The sequence below is a fragment of the Bufo bufo genome, chromosome 10 (genome assembly GCF_905171765.1).
Source record: "Bufo bufo chromosome 10, aBufBuf1.1, whole genome shotgun sequence".
NCBI lineage: Eukaryota > Metazoa > Chordata > Amphibia > Anura > Bufonidae > Bufo > Bufo bufo.
The window spans coordinates 110,627,412-110,646,524 of NC_053398.1; the positions used below are offsets into that span (position 1 = coordinate 110,627,412).

Below are 19,113 nucleotides of genomic sequence, written 5' to 3' on the forward strand. Positions count from 1 at the left end.
TCTGCCTGTTCCCGGAGTTTCATTGTAAGGTAATAAAGATCATAGCGCTGATTTAAAGTTCAAGTTACTGCCGGTTAAGGAATAGTCTTTAGATATGTATACTGCTGTGAGCGGCGGGGTCGGTGTATTGGGGGACACTGTTATGGGGGAGATCTGTGGATGGCACATATAGCATAAGATGATATAAAGTGTCATCCACAGATTCCCCCCTCCCCATAGAAGTGCCATCCACAGATCCCCCATGGCAATGGACCCACCATCTTTTCCCAGCCCCTAGTAGTTCCTATGTGGGAAAATGGGAATGTGAAAAGAAAAAGATAGGTTACCATGGCAGCCAGGACGCTACTGAAGCCCTGGCTGCCATGGTCAGTTCGCTGGACTGGAAAAGATGGTCTTGGAGACAGGGAGGGCTGGGCAGGCAGGGGTAGACTTATACAGTGAGTATAGCCCAAACCCTATATTTTAAATTGAAAAGTTGTGGGTTGTCTTATACGCCGGAAAATACGGTAAATGAAATAAAATTGTGGGAAAGTACAGTGGACCATTAAACTTTCCATCAGGTATGCATTCCTTTTTGAATGCAAGAATTGCAGTCTGCTGCACTACTACTGGAATACGATGGGCACTACTACTGGAATACGATGGGTTCCATGATAGCTGTCATGATGCTACAGGCTGTTTACACAAGTGATTATTAGACCACAGTAACAGAAGTGAGAATTTATCAATAAAAGGCACCGTTTTAATAAAATTACATGTTTGCTCCATCTCTTATTGGTCACCCACTAAGTGTCCGTGCTTATGGGAAAGCTGAACAGGGTGAAATCGAGAAACTGTGAACTTTCCCTTCTACACAAACAATAGCTTCATTAAATCACATACAACAATATGTAAAACAAAAAAAAAAATTTATTCTTTCCCGAGAAAAGATCATGAGGAAAATAAAATATACAAACAATATAGTAGTTCTCTCGATGGCTTGCATTGCACTTGAAATTGACTTTCTGCTTCCCAAACTCTCACATGCTAAGAAGGAACCGTATACAGAATGTGATAAAAAAAAAAAAGAAAAAAAAAAGAAGCTTTTAGGAATGTAGGGACTTTACAAATACCACAAATTCTGCTGCACTGCTCTAATACTGAATTACAAGTACAACTGGGTATACAACAGATACTGGGAGGAGGTGATCTTCTGTCCTTACTTCAGCAAAGGTTTGGGCTTGGGCGGCCAGAGCAGTGAAGAGGGGTTCACAGACATCGCTGTCGGGAAAGAAGACACAGTGCAAACAATTAGATTGGCGCGGTACGTGTTCCTGGACAAGCACAGTAAGCTGGCAATATTATTTTTACCAAAACGTAAATGAGATCTCCGACCTAATGCTTACATAATTTACAAGCTTGCACTATTGGTATTCAGAGCAGCGTTCCCTAGAATATGCAGTCATAACATAATAAAACGCAAATTACCATACAACAGACCGCATTTACACTGCAACAGTGTGTTCCTTCTGCTACATGCAATAGGGGTGACCTACATACATCTAGCACAAAGGATTGCGCTGGGCCACAGCCGGATGCAAGGCCATATTCTGATGTGAAGATAGCTTTAGTTAGACTAACTTTTTAAATAAAATTTTGATTAAAAAAACATATTGTGAGTTCAACGAAATCCCAGTATTTCCGCAAAGGAAACACAGCAACTTTCCTTTTTTCGCCAGCATCCTTATATAAAATGACTTGTACTTTAAAGGGGTTGTCCGGGCTTTTCACATTGATGACCTATCCTCCGCAGATAAGATGTATGAGGAGACGGCTGCTGCTGCTATGTCTATGGTCTCAGGAAGAGAGAAGGCAGACGGCACGTGCACACCGTCTCCTCATACACGGCCCCGCCAAACTGATATTGATGACCCATCAATAGTAAAAGCTCGGACAACCCCTTTAACAGAACTGTAGGTAGTATTTCACAGCAGTGGTGCCTGCACTCGCCACTAGGGGGAACTTACTGCTTGATTTTCAATGCAAACGGTATGTAGTAAGTGCCTACACTCGCCTTAGTGGTGGCCGCCGACAGCCCGAATGTTGTCATTTAAACCTCTGGCTATGTAAAGGAGCTCCGACTGCTATAGACATTAATTAGCATAATTCAGCAATAGTTTGGGCTTCATGCTGCTTGAAAAAAGACTTTTAAGTGATCCAGTGTTAGACTAATAAAAATAGTGGCCTGCAAATTAAAAAGACCCTGGTAAAAGAATGGCTTGACACACGATCACTACTACTGGCAGCACCTACTTTAACTCTTTAAGACGTGAGAGTACTTAAAGGGGTTGTGCACGTTTGGGGTATACTTACCTGCTTCCCCATGGTGGCTCCCAAATCATGTGCGCTCTGGCCTCTGCTGCTCCGTTTGGGTCCCTGGATGTAAACTTCAGTTTTGACACTGCTGCAGCCAATCTCTGCCCACAGCAGTGACCTGCTCCCCAAGCATTATGACAAATGGTCATGTGACGCAAGGGGAGCAGGTCACAGCTGCGGCCAGCGACTTCAGCAGCAGCAAACTGCAAGTTTACATTCAGGAACCCGAGCGGAGCAGGTAGTAATGGTTCCCTCCCCCCTCCCAAATGGGCACAACCCCTTTAAGTCTTAAAGGGGCTGAACCAAGAATGAAACTTGGTATGGATTCTAAGGGCATGGGTGCCAGGTTTCTGACGGCTAGGAGCTGGGATCCCAAAAATTGCGAGAATGGGGGTCCCATGTTCTCCATGGAGTGGCACGCTGCAGCTCCACTACGGGACTGACGGAGACCGTGCTTGAATAAAGTGGCAGTGTGCAAGCCGGGCCGCACAGCAACAGGAGACAAGTGGCTGGAATCCAAGCCACCAAACACTTATCGCCTGTCCAAATTTTAGTTAAGGAAATTGTCCCAGATCTACCATACATTCTACATAACATGCACTAGACCTAGCCAACAAAATAATAGTTTATTGGCTCTTTATGTATCCAATGATTATATATCATAGGAGGAGAAAGGTAGTTACGCTCATAAATACAGCTGGATAGACCAACAGAGAACAATGGAAATATCTATGCATCCGGCCTCAACTGTGCAACTCCTACGCCGACTGGTACTGCCAACAAGAATGCTTATTTTGGGAGGGTTATGCTCGCCAGGTGAAAGTGTCCACTGTTCAGCATCACAAGCTCTAAGGCCCAAAAACAGAACTGAACCGAATTACTAGGTACCAATATAACATGTGAGCACAGCATCATGTAAATAATACTTACATGGGGTTGGGAGGAGACCAGGTTTGTCCCCCAGCAAGGGACGTTTTGCAGGTGAGTGAGGTGGAAACCCAAGGAGTGGTGGTCTCTTAGGAGGCATCGCTAAAAGAGGTGGAGGTTTACCTGTTGCAGGAGAGATTCCTAAACGTGGGAAAGAACAGACCATCTAATTAGAGCCACAATACAGGAGAAAAAACGCAGAGTGCGCTTGAAAGCTATGGACACTTTCGGGGGCTTTTTTTTTTTTTCTTTTACTTATTATTGCATTCTACTCATTTTGGGCAAAAAAAAAAAAAAACACTTTTTCAATTGGTTTCCATTACAAAAATGTTCAGCCATTTCTAAGATATAGTGGTTAAAAATCAGTCTGTTTGCAAGCTATCACTTTTGGTTTTCTCTGAATCCCGTCATCGGACTGCTCATGTGTAGCTCTTATCTCCGAACCTCAAACACTTAAAGACATATTCTTATTAGTTTCATAGGAATTGAGCTATAATGAGTATTTATGGAGGTCAGGAGATAAGAGGTACACATTACAGTTTGCAGACAGACTTTTGATTTTTACCCCTGTATCTCAGAAACAGCTGAATATTTTTACAGCATTTTATGTATCTTGCTTTAAGCACAAGTTTGACCTGTATAAGCATATGGGTACCTCACAGTATTTGGATTCTCTCTTTTCATATTCCTAAGTATAGAGCCGACACAGCCGACAAACATGGTGTAAACTGAGCCTTAGGCCTCTTTCACACGAGCGTGACGGATTAGGCCCGGATGCGTTCAGTGAAACTCGCACCGTTTTGCAAGCAAGTTCACTCAATTTTGTCTGCAATTGCGTTCAGTTGTTTCCGCGCGAGTGCAATGCGTTTTGATGCGCGTGACAAAAAGCTAAAGGTTTACAAACAACATCTCCTAGCAACCATCAGTAAAAAACGCATTGCATCCGCACTTGCTTCCGGAAGCAATGAGTTTTTTACTGAAGCCCCATTCACTTCTGTGGGGCCAGGGCTGCGTGAAAAACACAGAATATAGAACATGCTGCAATTTTCATGCAACGCAGAACTGATGTGTTAAAAAAAAACGCTGATGTGCACAGACCCATTGAAATTATTGGGTCAGGATTCAGTGCGGGTGCAATGCGTTCACGTCACGGTTGATGATACAGCATGTCAATCAGTGCTTGTTTAAATCCAGTTCAACATAGCAATCATCATACTGCCAGGGGATGTTGGCACTATCATTTGTCCCCATACAGTCTGCATATTGTTGACACTAGGGGGATTTGCTTCTGTCACTGATGATTTTTATGCCCACATAAAAGATAAAACCAACGACTAATGTTTTTTGTCATCTGATCACTGGGAATAGTTATACAGAGCAACGATCGGGAATGAATAGGCATATCATTGTTCGTTTGGCCCTTACAATTCTGGAATGTATTAGATGACACTGACATAATGCTGTCAGTGTTATCCAATACATTCCAGAATTGTAAGGGTTACATAGCATCATAAATCAATATAATGCAGTGTAGCTGCACTGCGGACTCGCAGCGTGACACACGCTCGCCTGCAAGGGGCCTTATAGTTGGTGGTTTTGTGGTACTGTTCTTGTGGGGTTAGTAAACTGGAGTAGAGCTACCATAAACAGCTCTGTCTACTATATAAGGGACTGCATCATTCTGGGGCTGACTTCCAGGACCAGAGCTTCCCCAAAAAAAGCAGTGTGTGTGTGTGTCTTAGGGGGGTGCTCCTGGTCAAGACAATCTCCTGAACTCCAAACTGAATGTCAGAATGGGAAAGAAAGGTGATTTAAGCAATTTTGAGCGTGGCATGGTTGTTGGTGCCAGACGGGCCGGTCTGAGTATTTCACAATCTGCTCAGTTACTGGGATTTTCACGCACAACCATTTCTAGGGTTTACAAAGAATGGTGTGAAAAGGGAAAAACATCCAGTATGCGGCAGTCCTGTGGGCAAAAATGCCTTGTGGATGCTAGAGGTCAGAGGAGAATGGGCCGACTGATTCAAGCTGATAGAAGAGCAACGTTTACTGAAATAACCACTCGTTACAACTGAGGTATGCAGCAAAGCATTTGTGAAGCCACAACACGCACAACCTTGAGGCGGATGGGCTACAACAGCAGAAGACCCCACCGGGTACCACTCATCTCCACTACAAATAGGAAAAAGAGGCTACAATTTGCACGAGCTCACCAAAATTGGACTGTTGAAGACTGGAAAAATGTTGCCTGGTCTGATGAGTCTCCATTTCTGTTGAGACATTCAAATGGTAGAGTCTGAATTTGTTATAAACAGAATGAGAACATGTATCCATCCTCTGATGGCTACTTCCAGCAGGATAATGCACCATGTCACAAAGCTCGAATCATTTCACATTGGTTTCTTGAACATGACAATGAGTTCACTGTACTAAAATGGCCCCCACAGTCACCAGATCTCAACCCAATAGAGCATCTTTGGGATGTGGTGGAACGGGAGCTTCGTGCCCTGGATGTGCATCCCTCAAATCTCCATCAACTGCAAGATGCTATCCTATCAATATGGGCCAACATTTCTAAAGAATCAGCACCTTGTTGAATCAATGCCACGTAGAATTAAGGGCTCTTTCACACTTGCGTTCTTTTCTTCCGGCATAGAGTTCCGTCGTCGGGGCTCTATGCCGGAAGAATCCTGATCAGTTTTATCCTAATGCATTCTGAATGGAGAGAAATCAGGATGTCTTCAGTTCCGTAACGGAACGTTTTTTGGCCGGTGAAAATACCGCAGCATGCTGCGCTTTTTGCTCCGGCCAAAAATCCTGAACACTTGCCGCAAGGCCGGATCCGGAATTAATGCCCATTGAAAGGCATTAATCCGGATCCGGCCTTAAGCTAAACGTCGTTTCGGCGCATTGCCGGATCCGACGTTTAGCTTTTTCTGAATGGTTACCATGGCTTCCAGGACGCTAAAGTCCTGGCAGCCATGGTAAAGTGTAGTGGGGAGCAGTATACTTACCGTCCGTGCGGCTCCCCGGGCGCTCCAGAGTGACGTCATTCTGGAGCGCCCCGGGAGCCGCACGGACTGTAAGTATACTGCTCCCCACTACTACTATGGCAGCCAGGACTTTATTAGCGTCCTGGCTGCCATAGTAACACTGAACGCATTTTGAAGACGGATCCGTCTTCAAATGCTTTCAGTTAGTTTTTCCCGATCCGGCGTGTAATTCCGGCAAATGGAGTACACGCCGGATCCGGACAACGCAAGTGTGAAAGAGCCCTAAGGCAGTTCTGAAGGCAAAAGGGGGTCCAACACCGTATTAGTATGGTGTTCCTAATAATTCTTTAGGTGAGTGTATATCTATCTATATATAAAGGACGTATATGTGTGTATGTACGTTCCGCGATCACTCAAAAACGCAACCATCGATTTCAACGAAACTTGGTATACACATCCCTTGCTACCTGGAAAGAAATCTTGTTGGGGTCTCTGCTCTCTAGGACGTACCATTCCGGAGATATTCCCAAAAAATTACCTGCTGCGGCAACTGCTGTGGAGGTCACTGTTAAGGCAGCAGGGTACTGTGAAGGTCACTGTTAAAGGGGCGGGCTGCTGTGAAGGTCAAAGTTAAGGGGATGGGCTGCTGTGGGGGTCCCATTTTAAAGTGGCAGGGCACTGTGCGGGGGGGGGGGGGGATCAGTGTTAAGGGGTGGTGGAGTTCACTATTAAAAGGAGCGGGGTACTGTAGAGGTCACTGTTATGGGGGATACTGTCGATATCTTTTAACGACAAACACAAACATTAAATGAAATAGATTAAATAAACCCGTGCGAAGCCCGGTCCTTCTGCTAGTAATGTTATAATATAATCTGCTCCAATGTTCTGGTATTGACAGGCCTGCCGTCGTGTCTCAGTACAGTCTCTGTGCAGAGCTCCTGTCTGGAACATGGCTGATAGCGGGGCATATGGCCAGATCCGCCACCAGCGGCCTCCACTGAAAAACACTGTACTGTGTAACATAGTAACATAGTTTATAAGGCCGAAAAAAGACATCTGTCCATCCAGTTCGGTCTGTTATCCTGCAAGTTGATCCAGAGGAAGGCCAAAAAAAAAAGGGGGGGAAAAAAATTCCTTCCAGACTCCAATCAGGGAATCGGAATAACTCCCTGGCTCAACGACCCCTCTCTAGTAACTATGACCTGTAATATTATTACACTCCAGAAATACATCACCACCTCCTCAGGCAGAATCCTTTTCTATGTTTGTGTACAACTGTGCAGTGTAACTTAATGGAGGATGCAGATGGACAGGAATGGTTACATGTCCCTCCATCAGCGACCACGCTTCAGATGGGAACCTGTACAGTCACTGAAACAAGGGGACGGTCTTTTTAGATTGTCGCAGTAGTGCGGTTTACAGCAATTTTGGAAACTTTTTTTTCATAAAGTGGCCAACCCCTTCTGAATTCTGCATAGAATACAATACAATACAGGAAAAAAATAAAACAGCCAACCTCCTGGTGTAGGAAGGAGTCCAGCAGAGGGTCTATCCCGCAAGAGAGGTGGTTTTCCGATTGCCATGAGCGGAGTCCTTCCCGGGGTAGGGAGGAGCGGTGGAGGCTTGGCCAGAGCATCAGGAGTGCCAACTGTTGATATATTTGTTTCATACACACCGCTGATGCCATCATCCTTGTGATCGGTCTTCTTAAAGCCTAAATAAATACAAATTAAACCGATCATTAGGACTGTGTTTTTGCCATCTCCGATACCGCAGCTCGGCCCAGTCAAGCTAAACCAGACACAGTGGCATCCATATGTACAGAAATGTGCACGCAAACACAATGAAGCAATGCGGGCACATATGAACATGGGACCAACACAGATGCCTTCAGCTGCCAAGCGCACATGTAACAGGTCATCCAGTGTCATAGGTACAAAACTGCTGACAGATCCCTTTTAAGAAAGATGTGTTTGATTTAATCTGCAAGTCACCATTTCAAGAAAACACATGTGTAAAAGGTAGGAGAGAGACACTGCTAACCTGGCGTTGGAAGGAGCCCTCCGCCGGAAGGTCTGTCACCCAGCAAAGCGGGTTTGGGCTGTGGGATGTAGGAGTTCCTGGCAGGAGTGGGAAGGAGAGGAGGCGGCTTCTCCAGGAGAAGGGTCTTAGTGCTGCTGTGACTTTCATAGGAAGCATTTGACTTCTCGGTGGTATCCGCTTCTTCAAAGCCTAGAGTTTAACAATCATATTAAGCAGACACATCACAATGGTAAAAGCTAGGCTAATCGATGGCCAGACAGTACATTTTACTACGAATCCAAAGCACGAGCTGTGACCAAACCACAAAACTTCTAAGCAAAAAATAAATAAATTTAAAAAATGAACTAAACTATTATGAGTATTACCTGAAACCTAAGTATTAATGTAAGAAATGCCTGGTTCCTTTTTTATCATAAATATTTTATCCATATTGAGAAGCAAGGGGAACTGCCCACATTTATGCAATAAAATATTCCTATGTTCGGACAGGATCGAAATTTATTGTTGTTTTTAAAGGATAAACTCCCTTTAATCGGCGGTGAATGTTTGGCCAAGCATTGTTCTAAGGTGTGACTGTGAATTTTAGTTTTACTTATTGTGGTTTAAATTCATTAATGGTGTGATAGGCTGTGAATTAGCTTGTTCTGTTTATTTTATAGTCACTTTCACCCCCAATTTCTCCTTTTATCTCTGTATTTCAGGTCGCATTTTTGTGTCGATAGCTGAATGGGGCTTTTGTTTTTTTCGCGGGCCATGTTGTGCTTTCTATTTTTACGTATTAAAATCTCAAGATTAGATTTTTACTCATTTCATTTTGGGGACATGAGTAAAAAAAGAAAATTTATGTCAGCAAAGTGAACATATTTACACATACAGGGGGATACTAAATATAAGGGAGTTATTTTATGTGTATTTTATGAAATAAAATATATTTTATTTAAAACACTGATTGTGTGTATTTATGCAAAATTATTATTTTTCACATTTCTGTACCATATTAAAACTTTAATTTGCCTTTTTTTTATTTATTTTTTACACAATATAGTGTCTTAATTTTGCACACCTCCATTGTGTCTGTGGCTAGTAACATGCACATGTGCCTATTGGAGCACACTACACATGTCCTAATAGGCACACATGAGGCAGGAGACCAGACCGCAGCCGTGAGCTCATCATGATGAAAATGTAGGTCAAGGTGTAGAATCTGACATCCACCCATGACCTACAATTAAATCATTGGACAGTAAGTGATTGTATCACGTTTTCCAGTAATAATGCACCTTTTACTTCTGCCCCATAGCCTGCGTCACCTCCTGGAAGATTCATACTTACCAGCATCCTGCGCGCTGGCTCCCATTCGTCCATCTTCTAGTCTCTGGTTTCTTTTTCCTCTGGCTGGGTCTGGGCATAGTCACCTGCTCCGCTGCAACCAATAACTGGCTTCAGCGGTGGCATGCTGCTTGGGGACACGTCACCACTGAAGCCAGCCCTTGGCTGCAGCGGTGCACATGAGCTTGTCTATAACCTGGTTAGAAGAAAACAAGCCGGGGACTGCAAGATGAATGAGTGGGAGCCTCACAGGACTGAGGCAGCAGGTAAGTATGAGTCTTCCAATAGATTATGGAGGCTACTGGGCAATAATGGGATTACAGGGGAAAAAAAAAAAAAAACTTTAAAGGGCATCTGTCAGCAGTTTTGTACCTATAAAAATGGCTGACCTATTGCATGTGCGCTTGGCAGCTGAAGGCATCTGTGTTGGCCCCATGTTCATATGGGCCTGTTGAGAAAAATGAAGTTTTAACATATGCAAATGAGCCTCTAGGAGCAACGAGGGAGTTGCCATTACACCTAGAGGCTCAGCTCTCTTTGCAACTGCCACGCCCTCTGCACTTTGACAGGACCTGGCAGTGTAAGCATGATCATGGCAGGCCCTGTCAATCAAAGTGCAAAGGGAAAGAGCAGAGCCTCTAGGTGTAACAGCAACGCCCTCGTTGCTCCTAGAGGCTAATTTGCAAAAAAATCTTTTTTCTCAACAATGCGGGCACATATGAACATGGGACCAACTCCGATGCCTTCAGCTGCCAAGCGCACATGTAACAGGTCAGCCAGTGTCATGGGTACAAAACTGCTGACAGATGCCCTATAAGGCCGCATTTCAGATGTTCTGATTTATTCACAATTAAGTGCAAAATGTTTTTAATTCATCAGTTAATTTCTAATAAACAGTTTTTCTTTAAAAAACGATATGATGGGAACACTTTTTTAATTTTTTTTTTGTATGTCGTTTAAGTGTCTGAAACAATCGCAAGACATTTGAATATCACAAATTAATATCTAGGGTACATAAGGGCAAACTGGAAGATGTGGGGGGGGGAAAGGGTGGCATGAAGAACACAGATAAGAGCAGAGTGTCCCTGGGTTACAGCAATGACTCTCTAACAAGTGATTTTGGTAGGACACGAGTGAGTCAGAGAATAAATGTGGTCCAAGTGCAGGTGGTGAGCAGGAGGGAAGAGGGGGTTGGGCGTGTACGTGTGGTGGGGTCAAGATGGCAAACATTGAGTATACCTTCCAGCTCAGTTATCCTGGTCTTCAGGTAGTCACTGATTGAGTTCAGCTCTTCAGAATATAAATATTTGCCTTCGCTTAAGAGGAAGAGAAGGTGTCTAATGTCCAGAGGGACATTGTAAGATTGATAGAGTTCCCTCTCCAGGTAGTCATCCGCCAGATCAGCCGCTTTGTGTGAAATCTCATTACGTTCCTGCTGTTCACGCTCGCCAAAAATTTTCCCAAATGCCTTAACTACCAGAGCCAGGGCATCCTCCATGGGCATATTACGGTGTACTACAGAGGAGAGACATAACTTACTGTGTCAGTCTGGAGCTCACATCTGTTAAAAGCATTAAATAGCATGTAAAGTGTTGACGCAATCATGTGAGATGTAGAAGGTAGGTAGCGGGATTTAAAAAGGGTCAAGGCTTGCTTTCTAGTGAAGATAAAGCATTTCCATAAAAGCCTAAGACAGAGCACTGTCAAAACTGTACAAGGATTTTAATATTTCATACGATTTAATAGGACAAGGTTATTGAGCTCAAGGATCAGTTTTAATTTGAGAACATCGGAGACAATGGTGACTTGTGTGAAACAGGCAATAATAAAAGGGGGCGCTCGGCAGTGCTCACAACTAAATAGCAAATGTACTTAATGGGGTGGGGGTGACCGTTTATTCTAAGAATGGGTAGTCCTTTATAGATGTGACTGTCTTTAACAGACCTGCTGCGTCTTCATCGCGAGCGGAACATACTAAGGGTCTGGTAGGGACAGTAGAGAGCTATTTCTAAATTCATGGCATAATTCTGCAAAGTGGTGAATGGGGCCTACATTATTCCTTCGAGTTCTTAAACCTGATGGGGCTGGTGTACTTACTTGGCAAATCCATTTCAGGATGGCTGTATAATCCTTTCTGAAAGTCCCCCCACGATGTTAAAAATGTGTCTTTTGGGAGTCCACCTAGAGACATTCTAACATCAGGATTATACAGACACAATGACAGGTTTTCAAAGTAGGTACACCAGCCTCACCAGGTCTAAGAGATCTATTTAAAGGGAACCTGTCATCATGAAATTCAGTGTAATCTACAGGCAACATGCAGGAGGCTCTAAGTAGACTGATTGGGAAACAATTCAGTAAAACTTGTTTTTCATTCATTTAAATTCCTGCTTATTATGGGCTTTTAACCCCTCAACTCCGGGTCCGTTTTCACCTTCCTGCCCAGGCCATTTTTTGCAAATCTGACGTGTCACTTTATGTGGTGATAACTTGAAAACACTTTTACTTATCCAGGCCATTCTGAGATTGTTTTCTCATCACATATCGTACTTCATGACAGTGGTAAAAATGAGTGAAAAAAATAAATTTTTATTCATAAGAAATTCCAAATTTACCAAAAATTTGGAAAAATTTGCAAATGTCAATTTCTCTACTTTTATAATAGATAGTAATACCTCCAAAAATAGTAATTACTTTAAATTCCCCATATGTCTACTTCATGTTTGGATCATTTTGAAAATGACATTAAATTTTTTGGGGACATTAGAAGACTTAGAAAATTTCCAAAACCCACTTTTTAAGGACCAGTTCAGGTCTGAAGTCACTTTGTGAGGCTTGCATAATAGAACCCACCCAAATATGACCCCATTTTAGAAACTACACCCCTCAAGGTATACAAAACTGATTTTTCAAACTTTGTTAACCCTTTAGGTGTTCCACAAGAATTAATGGAAAAGGGAGATTAAATTTCAGAATTTGACTTTTTTTGCAGATTTTACATTTTAATCAATTTTTTCCAGTAGCAAAGCAAGGGTTAACAGCCAAATAGAACTCAATATTTATTACCCCGATTCTGCGGTTTACAGAAACACCCCACATGTGATCGTAAACTGCTGTACAGGCACACGGCATGGCGCAGAAGTAAAGGAACGCCATATGGTTTTTGGAAGGCAAATTTAGCTGAACTGGTTTTTAGATGTCCCATTTGAAGCCCCCCTTGATGCACCCCTACAGTAGAAACTCAAAAAAGTGACCACATTTTGGAAACTATGGGATAAGGTGCCAGTTTTTTTGGTACTATTTTGGGGTACATATGATTTTTAATTGCTCTATATTACGTTTTTTTGTGAGGCAAGGTAACCCAAAAATTTATGTTTTGGCAGTTTTTATTTTTTATTTTTACAGCGTGTACCTGAGGGATAAGGTCATGTGACTTTTTTACGCACGTGGCAATACCTAATATGTCTACTTTTTCCTATTTATTTAAGTTTTACACAATAATAGCATTTTTGAAACCGAAATATTGATATTTTAGTGTCTCCATAGCCTGGGAGCCATTGGTTTTTTATTTTTTTGACCTATTCTCTTAGGTAGGGTCTAATTTTTTGCGGGATGAGGTGACGGTCTGATTGATACTATTTTGGGGGACATACGCCTTTTTGATCACTTGCTGTTGTAATTTTTGTGATGTAATGTGACAAAAATGGCATTTTTTTACGGTGTTCACCTGAGGGGTTAGGTCATGTGATATTTTTATAGAGCCGGTTGTTACGGATGTGGCGATACCTAATATTTATATTTTTTTTTTTAGGTATTTCACTTTAGCACAATAGCAGTTTTGAAACAAAAAAAATTATGTTTTAGTGTCTCCATGTTCTGAGAGCTATAGTTTTTTTTATTTTTTAGGCGATTGTCTTAGATAGGGGCTCATTTTTTGCGGGATGAGGTGACTGTTTTATTGATACCATTTTGTGGGACATACGCCTTTTTGATCACTTGGTGTTGCACTTTTTGTGATGTAAGGTTACAAAAATGGCTTTTTTTTACACCGTTCTTATTTAATTTTTTTATGGTGTTTATTGCACAGGGTGGATAATGTGATATATTTTTAGAGCCGGTCATTACGGACGCGACGATACCTAATATGTGTGGGTTTTGTTTTTTCAGTTTTTTATTATAAAATAAGGGGAAAGGGATATTTTTTTAAATCTATTTTACTTCATTAATTTTATTAAAAACTTTTTTTTTCTTTACTTTATTTATGATGTTTACTTTTGGGGGCCTGATCCCCTCTGCAATGCATTACAATACATCTGTATTGTAATGCATTGCCTGTTAGTGTATGACACCGAGTCATACACTAACAGGTTGCCTAGGAGACCCAGCCTGAGGCTGGATCTCCCCGGCCCCCCGTAGAAGGCAGTTTCCGATGCCGTGCAAGGCATTGGGCAGCCTCTGCACGGCATCGGGTCCCCGCCACAGCAGCGTGGGTACTCAATGAAATCACTCACCTGACACAAACCCCTTCTATGTCGCAGTCAGTGCGGACCGCAGCATAGAGGGGTTAATCCGCAGGCAGTTCTATCAGTGATTGACAGCCTTCCCTCTATGACTGTGTATACAGAGAGAGCTGTCAATCACAGATAGGACCTCCTCCTGGACTTAAAAGCCTAGAATGATCAGGAATTTAAATGAATGAAATACAAGTTTTACAGAAGCCATTCCTCTAAAACCGCAATTCAATCCACTCAGCTCCCCCTGCTCTATAACATGCTGCCTGCAGCTCAGACACCATGATTAATGTGACCAGTTCCCTTTAAAGGGGTTTTCACATGATTAAAAACGTATCCCATATCCACAGGATAAAGGATAACTAATTAATTGGTGGGGGCCCAGTCAGTGGGACCCCGACTGATCATGAGAACAGTGTCCCTGCATGAATAGACCAGCAGGTGGAGCGTGGGCACTGCCACTACATTCACTCTCTATGGGACTGACGGAATTAGCAGAGCACCGTACTGAGGGTCCCATCGATCAGACCACCACCGATCAGATACTTATCTACTACCCTGTGGATAGGGGTCACGTCAGTACTGTGGAAAAACCTCTTTAATGATGCATGCAGTCTGTACTGCAAAATCTGCTATCAGACCCTCGCAGCTGGACTGTTAAAGATCAGAGATGCTCTTATGTAAGAGTCTGTAGGTGAATTTAGACTTGTGAGCGGTGTCGCCGTTCTTGCTTTGTGTGGAATAGCCTTTGTGTATAGCTACACTTACTTTTGATAGAGTCATGAAGAATGATTGCAGTGCAAGAGGACAGAGCTACATTTGACTGTTCAACTAGTATGCAAAACGGGGAGCCATCATTTTTAACCTCCTGGAGGGCGCGTGTGAGACCAGACTCTGATGTCAAGTATATCATCTCCACCACAAGGCCATGATCCTGTAATCGATGGCCTATGGCAGTGGCGTACTCCCTTTAAAAAGAGAAAATGATTGTTATTGGCAAAAGACAGACGATATGTTTTCAGCAGTGAGAGCAGCTCGTGTACTGTAGTCCTAGTAGGGACGGTGTTCAGCGTGCGTTTCATTACTACGGTAGATTTTTTTTTATCGTGTGCAAAACTTTATATACACTATGTCATCTATTCCAGTGAAAATCTCATTTAATTGGCTTCTTTTGTTATGCTTATACTGTATGTGGCTGTATTATACCCAGGCTCACAGGAATAAAAAATAAATAAAATGAACGGTATAAAACAAACAAAAAAAAACTAAAAACTGGATAACCCAACCTCCTCTCGCAGTCAATATTATATATATATATTCAAGTTCTGACAACTAAGGATACCTGTAGATGGAAGCTGGACATCGTGATTAGGGTTGAGAGAATCGGGCTTTGGATCATAGATCCATAGTCGATTCGTTCAAAAACTTCGTTTGAAATGCTGTTTCCGTAACCGCATGAAAATGCATTGGCTTCGTGGAGGAAAACTTCACCTCGTCCGAAGTTGAGCGAGACTTCGGAAACTAACTTTGGTATTCCCATCTGCTTACTTAAAAACATTTTTAATTCTGTAATGAAACAGCATTTCAAACGAAGGCTTTGAACAAATTGACTCCGGATCTATGATCCGAAGCGCGATTTGCTCAAGCCTAATCGTGATCTTTTGTTTCAAAGACAATTCCAGCATCATTCATGGTGGGTGGGATGGAGAACCACTTCCCTCCTGCTGCAGTACAAGCGTATCCAGAGTGAATCTCCACCGTTTAACGCAATGTTGTTCTTGGGAAAATGTCTTCATTTATTTTAATAGCAAACACGGATCCATTTTTCCATTAGAGTTCCAAATCTGCTGCATAGGTATGGTGCTGCCTCCAGCCACCACTAGGGGGAGCTTCTGAGTTTACCACATGCTTTTAATACAGAGTTCAATGAGTACACAGTATTCAGCAACTTCCTAGACTCCCTCCAGGGGTCTTGCAGGGAGTCAAGATTATAATTTAAAAAAAGGGATATTTATTTAAAGGGGTTGTCCGCTTTTCCAATATTGATGACTAGGGATGAGCGAATCGACTTCGGATGAAACATCCGAAATCGATTCGCATAAAACTTTGTTCTAATACTGTATCGAACAGGAGCACCGTACAGTATTAGAATGTATTGGCTCCGATGAGCCGAAGTTAATGCTTCATGAAGTCTCGCGAGACTTCGCGCAATAACTTCATAAATTAATTTGTACTGTAAAAAACCATTTCCCGAACTCTGGATCGGTGCCAAGGTACCACTTAGAACCAAACCCAAATAGGTCATCAATATCAGATCAGCAGGGCCCGACCAATCAGCTGTACGAGCACTGTGTTCTCTTCACTGTTTATCTGCTCACCATCGACACTGCAGCAGCGAGCAGGTGGACTTGCAGCTCCTCTGTCCCATTCACTTCAATGGGACGGCTCAGCTTCACTCAATTTGCAGCTGATCAGTGGGGGTGCCAGCAGTTGGGCCACCACCTCTCTGATATTGATGACCATATATTGCCAAGAGGAATGGCAAAACACAAGGTTTTAAGAAAATATGCTGCATGGGCATATCAGGAATGTGAGAAAAACCTCTTAGGGCCAGCTCACATGGAGTTTTTTTGGTGCTGAATTTTCAGCGTCTTGAAAAAGCGTCGCGAGAAAATTCTAAATTTTTTTTCCATGTAGAAAAAGAAGCAGCATGTCCTATGGGAATGGGAAGCGTGAAAAAAAAAAAGCTCTGACTGAAACTGTATTTTTTTTTAAATTTAGTAAACATTCATTGGTTGGAAAAAAAAAAAAAATCCATGCTTGGATGCCATGCTGAATTTTATAGGTGGCTTTTCAAAACCCATTGTGTGAACATAGCCTTAAATAAATTTTTGGTCTATGGTAACAAAAACAATTCTGTCCAATGGAAATTTGCTCTGATCATTACGGATAAATGCAAAGTGTACGCTGGCACGTAAAATCGCTTGAATTATGTGCCAAAATAGGTTTCAAAAATACTTAAAAACTTCCAACTGTTTAATGGGAAATACGTGTTGCTCATTTTACGCCACTGTTTTTAAAAACCTCTTAAGTGGCACGCCCCCTCTTGAAGCCTATTATTTGGCAGTTTGGGAAGGAGGGCGTAAATACTCCCCAAAGATGCTGGTGGGCTGTTTGCAGCGTATTTTTGCAAAGGTTTACACAGGAGAAAACAATGCCGAAAATGAGGTCTATTTTTCTTAAAATCGGCATCGTATTATGTCCAACAAGGGGGCATGGCCTATGCGATATAACAAACGGCAGTGAAAAGTCAACAAAGGCTATATCAGCAAGTGGCATATAGTCGTCACTTATCAACTGTAGCCAGAAAGCGAGCGACCCCTTTAAAAGGAGTATTCCAGGATTTTAATATTGACACCTTATATGTGATCAATGGGGGTGCGACACCCTACACCCCAGCTACTGTTACCGAGAAGCTCTGGTGCCATTAATACACTGTTCTGCCCCCTGAATAGGGGGCGGCTCTGGTAACCATAGTGCTGCTCCAACTGAAGTGAATGGAAGCAGCGCTGCCGTTACCATCTCTGCCCACTACACAAGGGATGCATTGGGGCAGCTGATCGGCAGATGTGTGGGAGGCTGGACCCCCACTGATCTGATATTGATGGCCTATCTTGAGGATAGATCATCAAGAACTAAGTCCTTTAATAAAAAAAAACACCATGTATGGACGTTATACCATATTGTATTTACCTGCAAGGAAAAGGAGTCCTAAATATTTGGTTGCAAAATATGAAGCTCACCTTAGGCTACAGCATCCATTGCCTAACACTTATCTAGATAAGTTCACCTCTGCGGTGGAGCTTCGGGCAGGAGCCCTCCTTGCAGATTCCAGCTGCATGTCCGGGAGAATGCTGGAATGCATGACGTAAACCCGCCGGATCTCACTAGTGTCAATGAGATCTGGCATATGCCACATCCGGTGCTGCCGTTTTTATGTTCCTATACCAGAACAGAAAAACTGAACAGCACAGATGTGAACCTAGCCTTATGCCAGAACAGCTGCCTGCCCGCTGGACCGCATTGACTGCCTGATCCAACCTCCACCCAGCAAATATGCAGGAAATCGGTCAGGCAAAAATGGCTGTGCGCAGTGTATTTTGTCCAACCGATTGCCGGCATTCTCTGCCGGAACTGCCAGACGCAGGTGTGAACCTAGCCTTACAAAACAAGCATTCCATACTCTCCTCATTACGTGCCCCTGGAAAGTAACCTGCTCAAGGGCTCAACAAACTTACATCTGATCCTTGCTGATAGCAACAATCACACAGTCTGAAGGTCTCTCTTTGTGGTATTCATCTTGAATCTGCTGATAAAACTTCAAATATAGCTTCTCTCTGCGATCATCAGAGTTGAACTGATTGCCTAGGGTTAATAATAAGATTAATAAAGCATTAATGCTATTTACATGCAGCTCTTCAGAACATAATACTGCAAGTACGGATATCAAGAGAAAATAAAATGTACACATCACTATAGACAGGCGCTCTTCACTTGGAACCATCCAAGGACAGTTGCGGCTTTTGTACAGGTATTTTTTAATTCACAATATCTAGAGATACAAAAGCAATATACATAAAATAACTAAAAAGTAGAATAAAATGACATAAACCACATTTAAGGTCAAAATCTCATTTTTGGCTATATATGTGATAGGGCCAATAGATCTAATAGATCCCTTCTCCTTTCCACATCAATGTCCCTGTGGGACTATAATAATGATCTGTTGCGTGTGCGGTTAGTCTCTGTCACATATAGTGAATAATACGCTTTATAGTATGAGCTATAACCATGTTCTTACAGTTATTCTAATTGTGAGGTCTCTCAAATTTTGGACCAAATGGCCCACACTTAGCGCACATATAGATCTATTGTCTGTTCAGTGCAATTAATTG

General features: G+C 42.6%; 1 protein-coding gene across 1 annotated transcript in view; it reads right to left on the reverse strand.

The window, feature by feature from the left end:
• Positions 1-891: 891 nt before the first annotated feature.
• LOC120980576 overlaps positions 892-19,113 on the reverse strand; it is a 41,551-nt gene continuing 23,329 nt past the window's right edge. Inside the window, exons 6-13 of the mRNA XM_040409748.1 lie at positions 18,457-18,583; positions 14,927-15,126; positions 10,887-11,162; positions 8,319-8,507; positions 7,792-7,989; positions 5,496-5,552; positions 3,286-3,423; positions 892-1,260 (exon numbers count right to left, since the gene is read on the reverse strand). Of these exons, the coding sequence (XP_040265682.1) occupies positions 1,199-1,260; positions 3,286-3,423; positions 5,496-5,552; positions 7,792-7,989; positions 8,319-8,507; positions 10,887-11,162; positions 14,927-15,126; positions 18,457-18,583 (1,247 nt within the window). The 3' untranslated portion in view covers positions 892-1,198. The remainder of the gene's footprint in view (positions 1,261-3,285; positions 3,424-5,495; positions 5,553-7,791; positions 7,990-8,318; positions 8,508-10,886; positions 11,163-14,926; positions 15,127-18,456; positions 18,584-19,113) is intronic.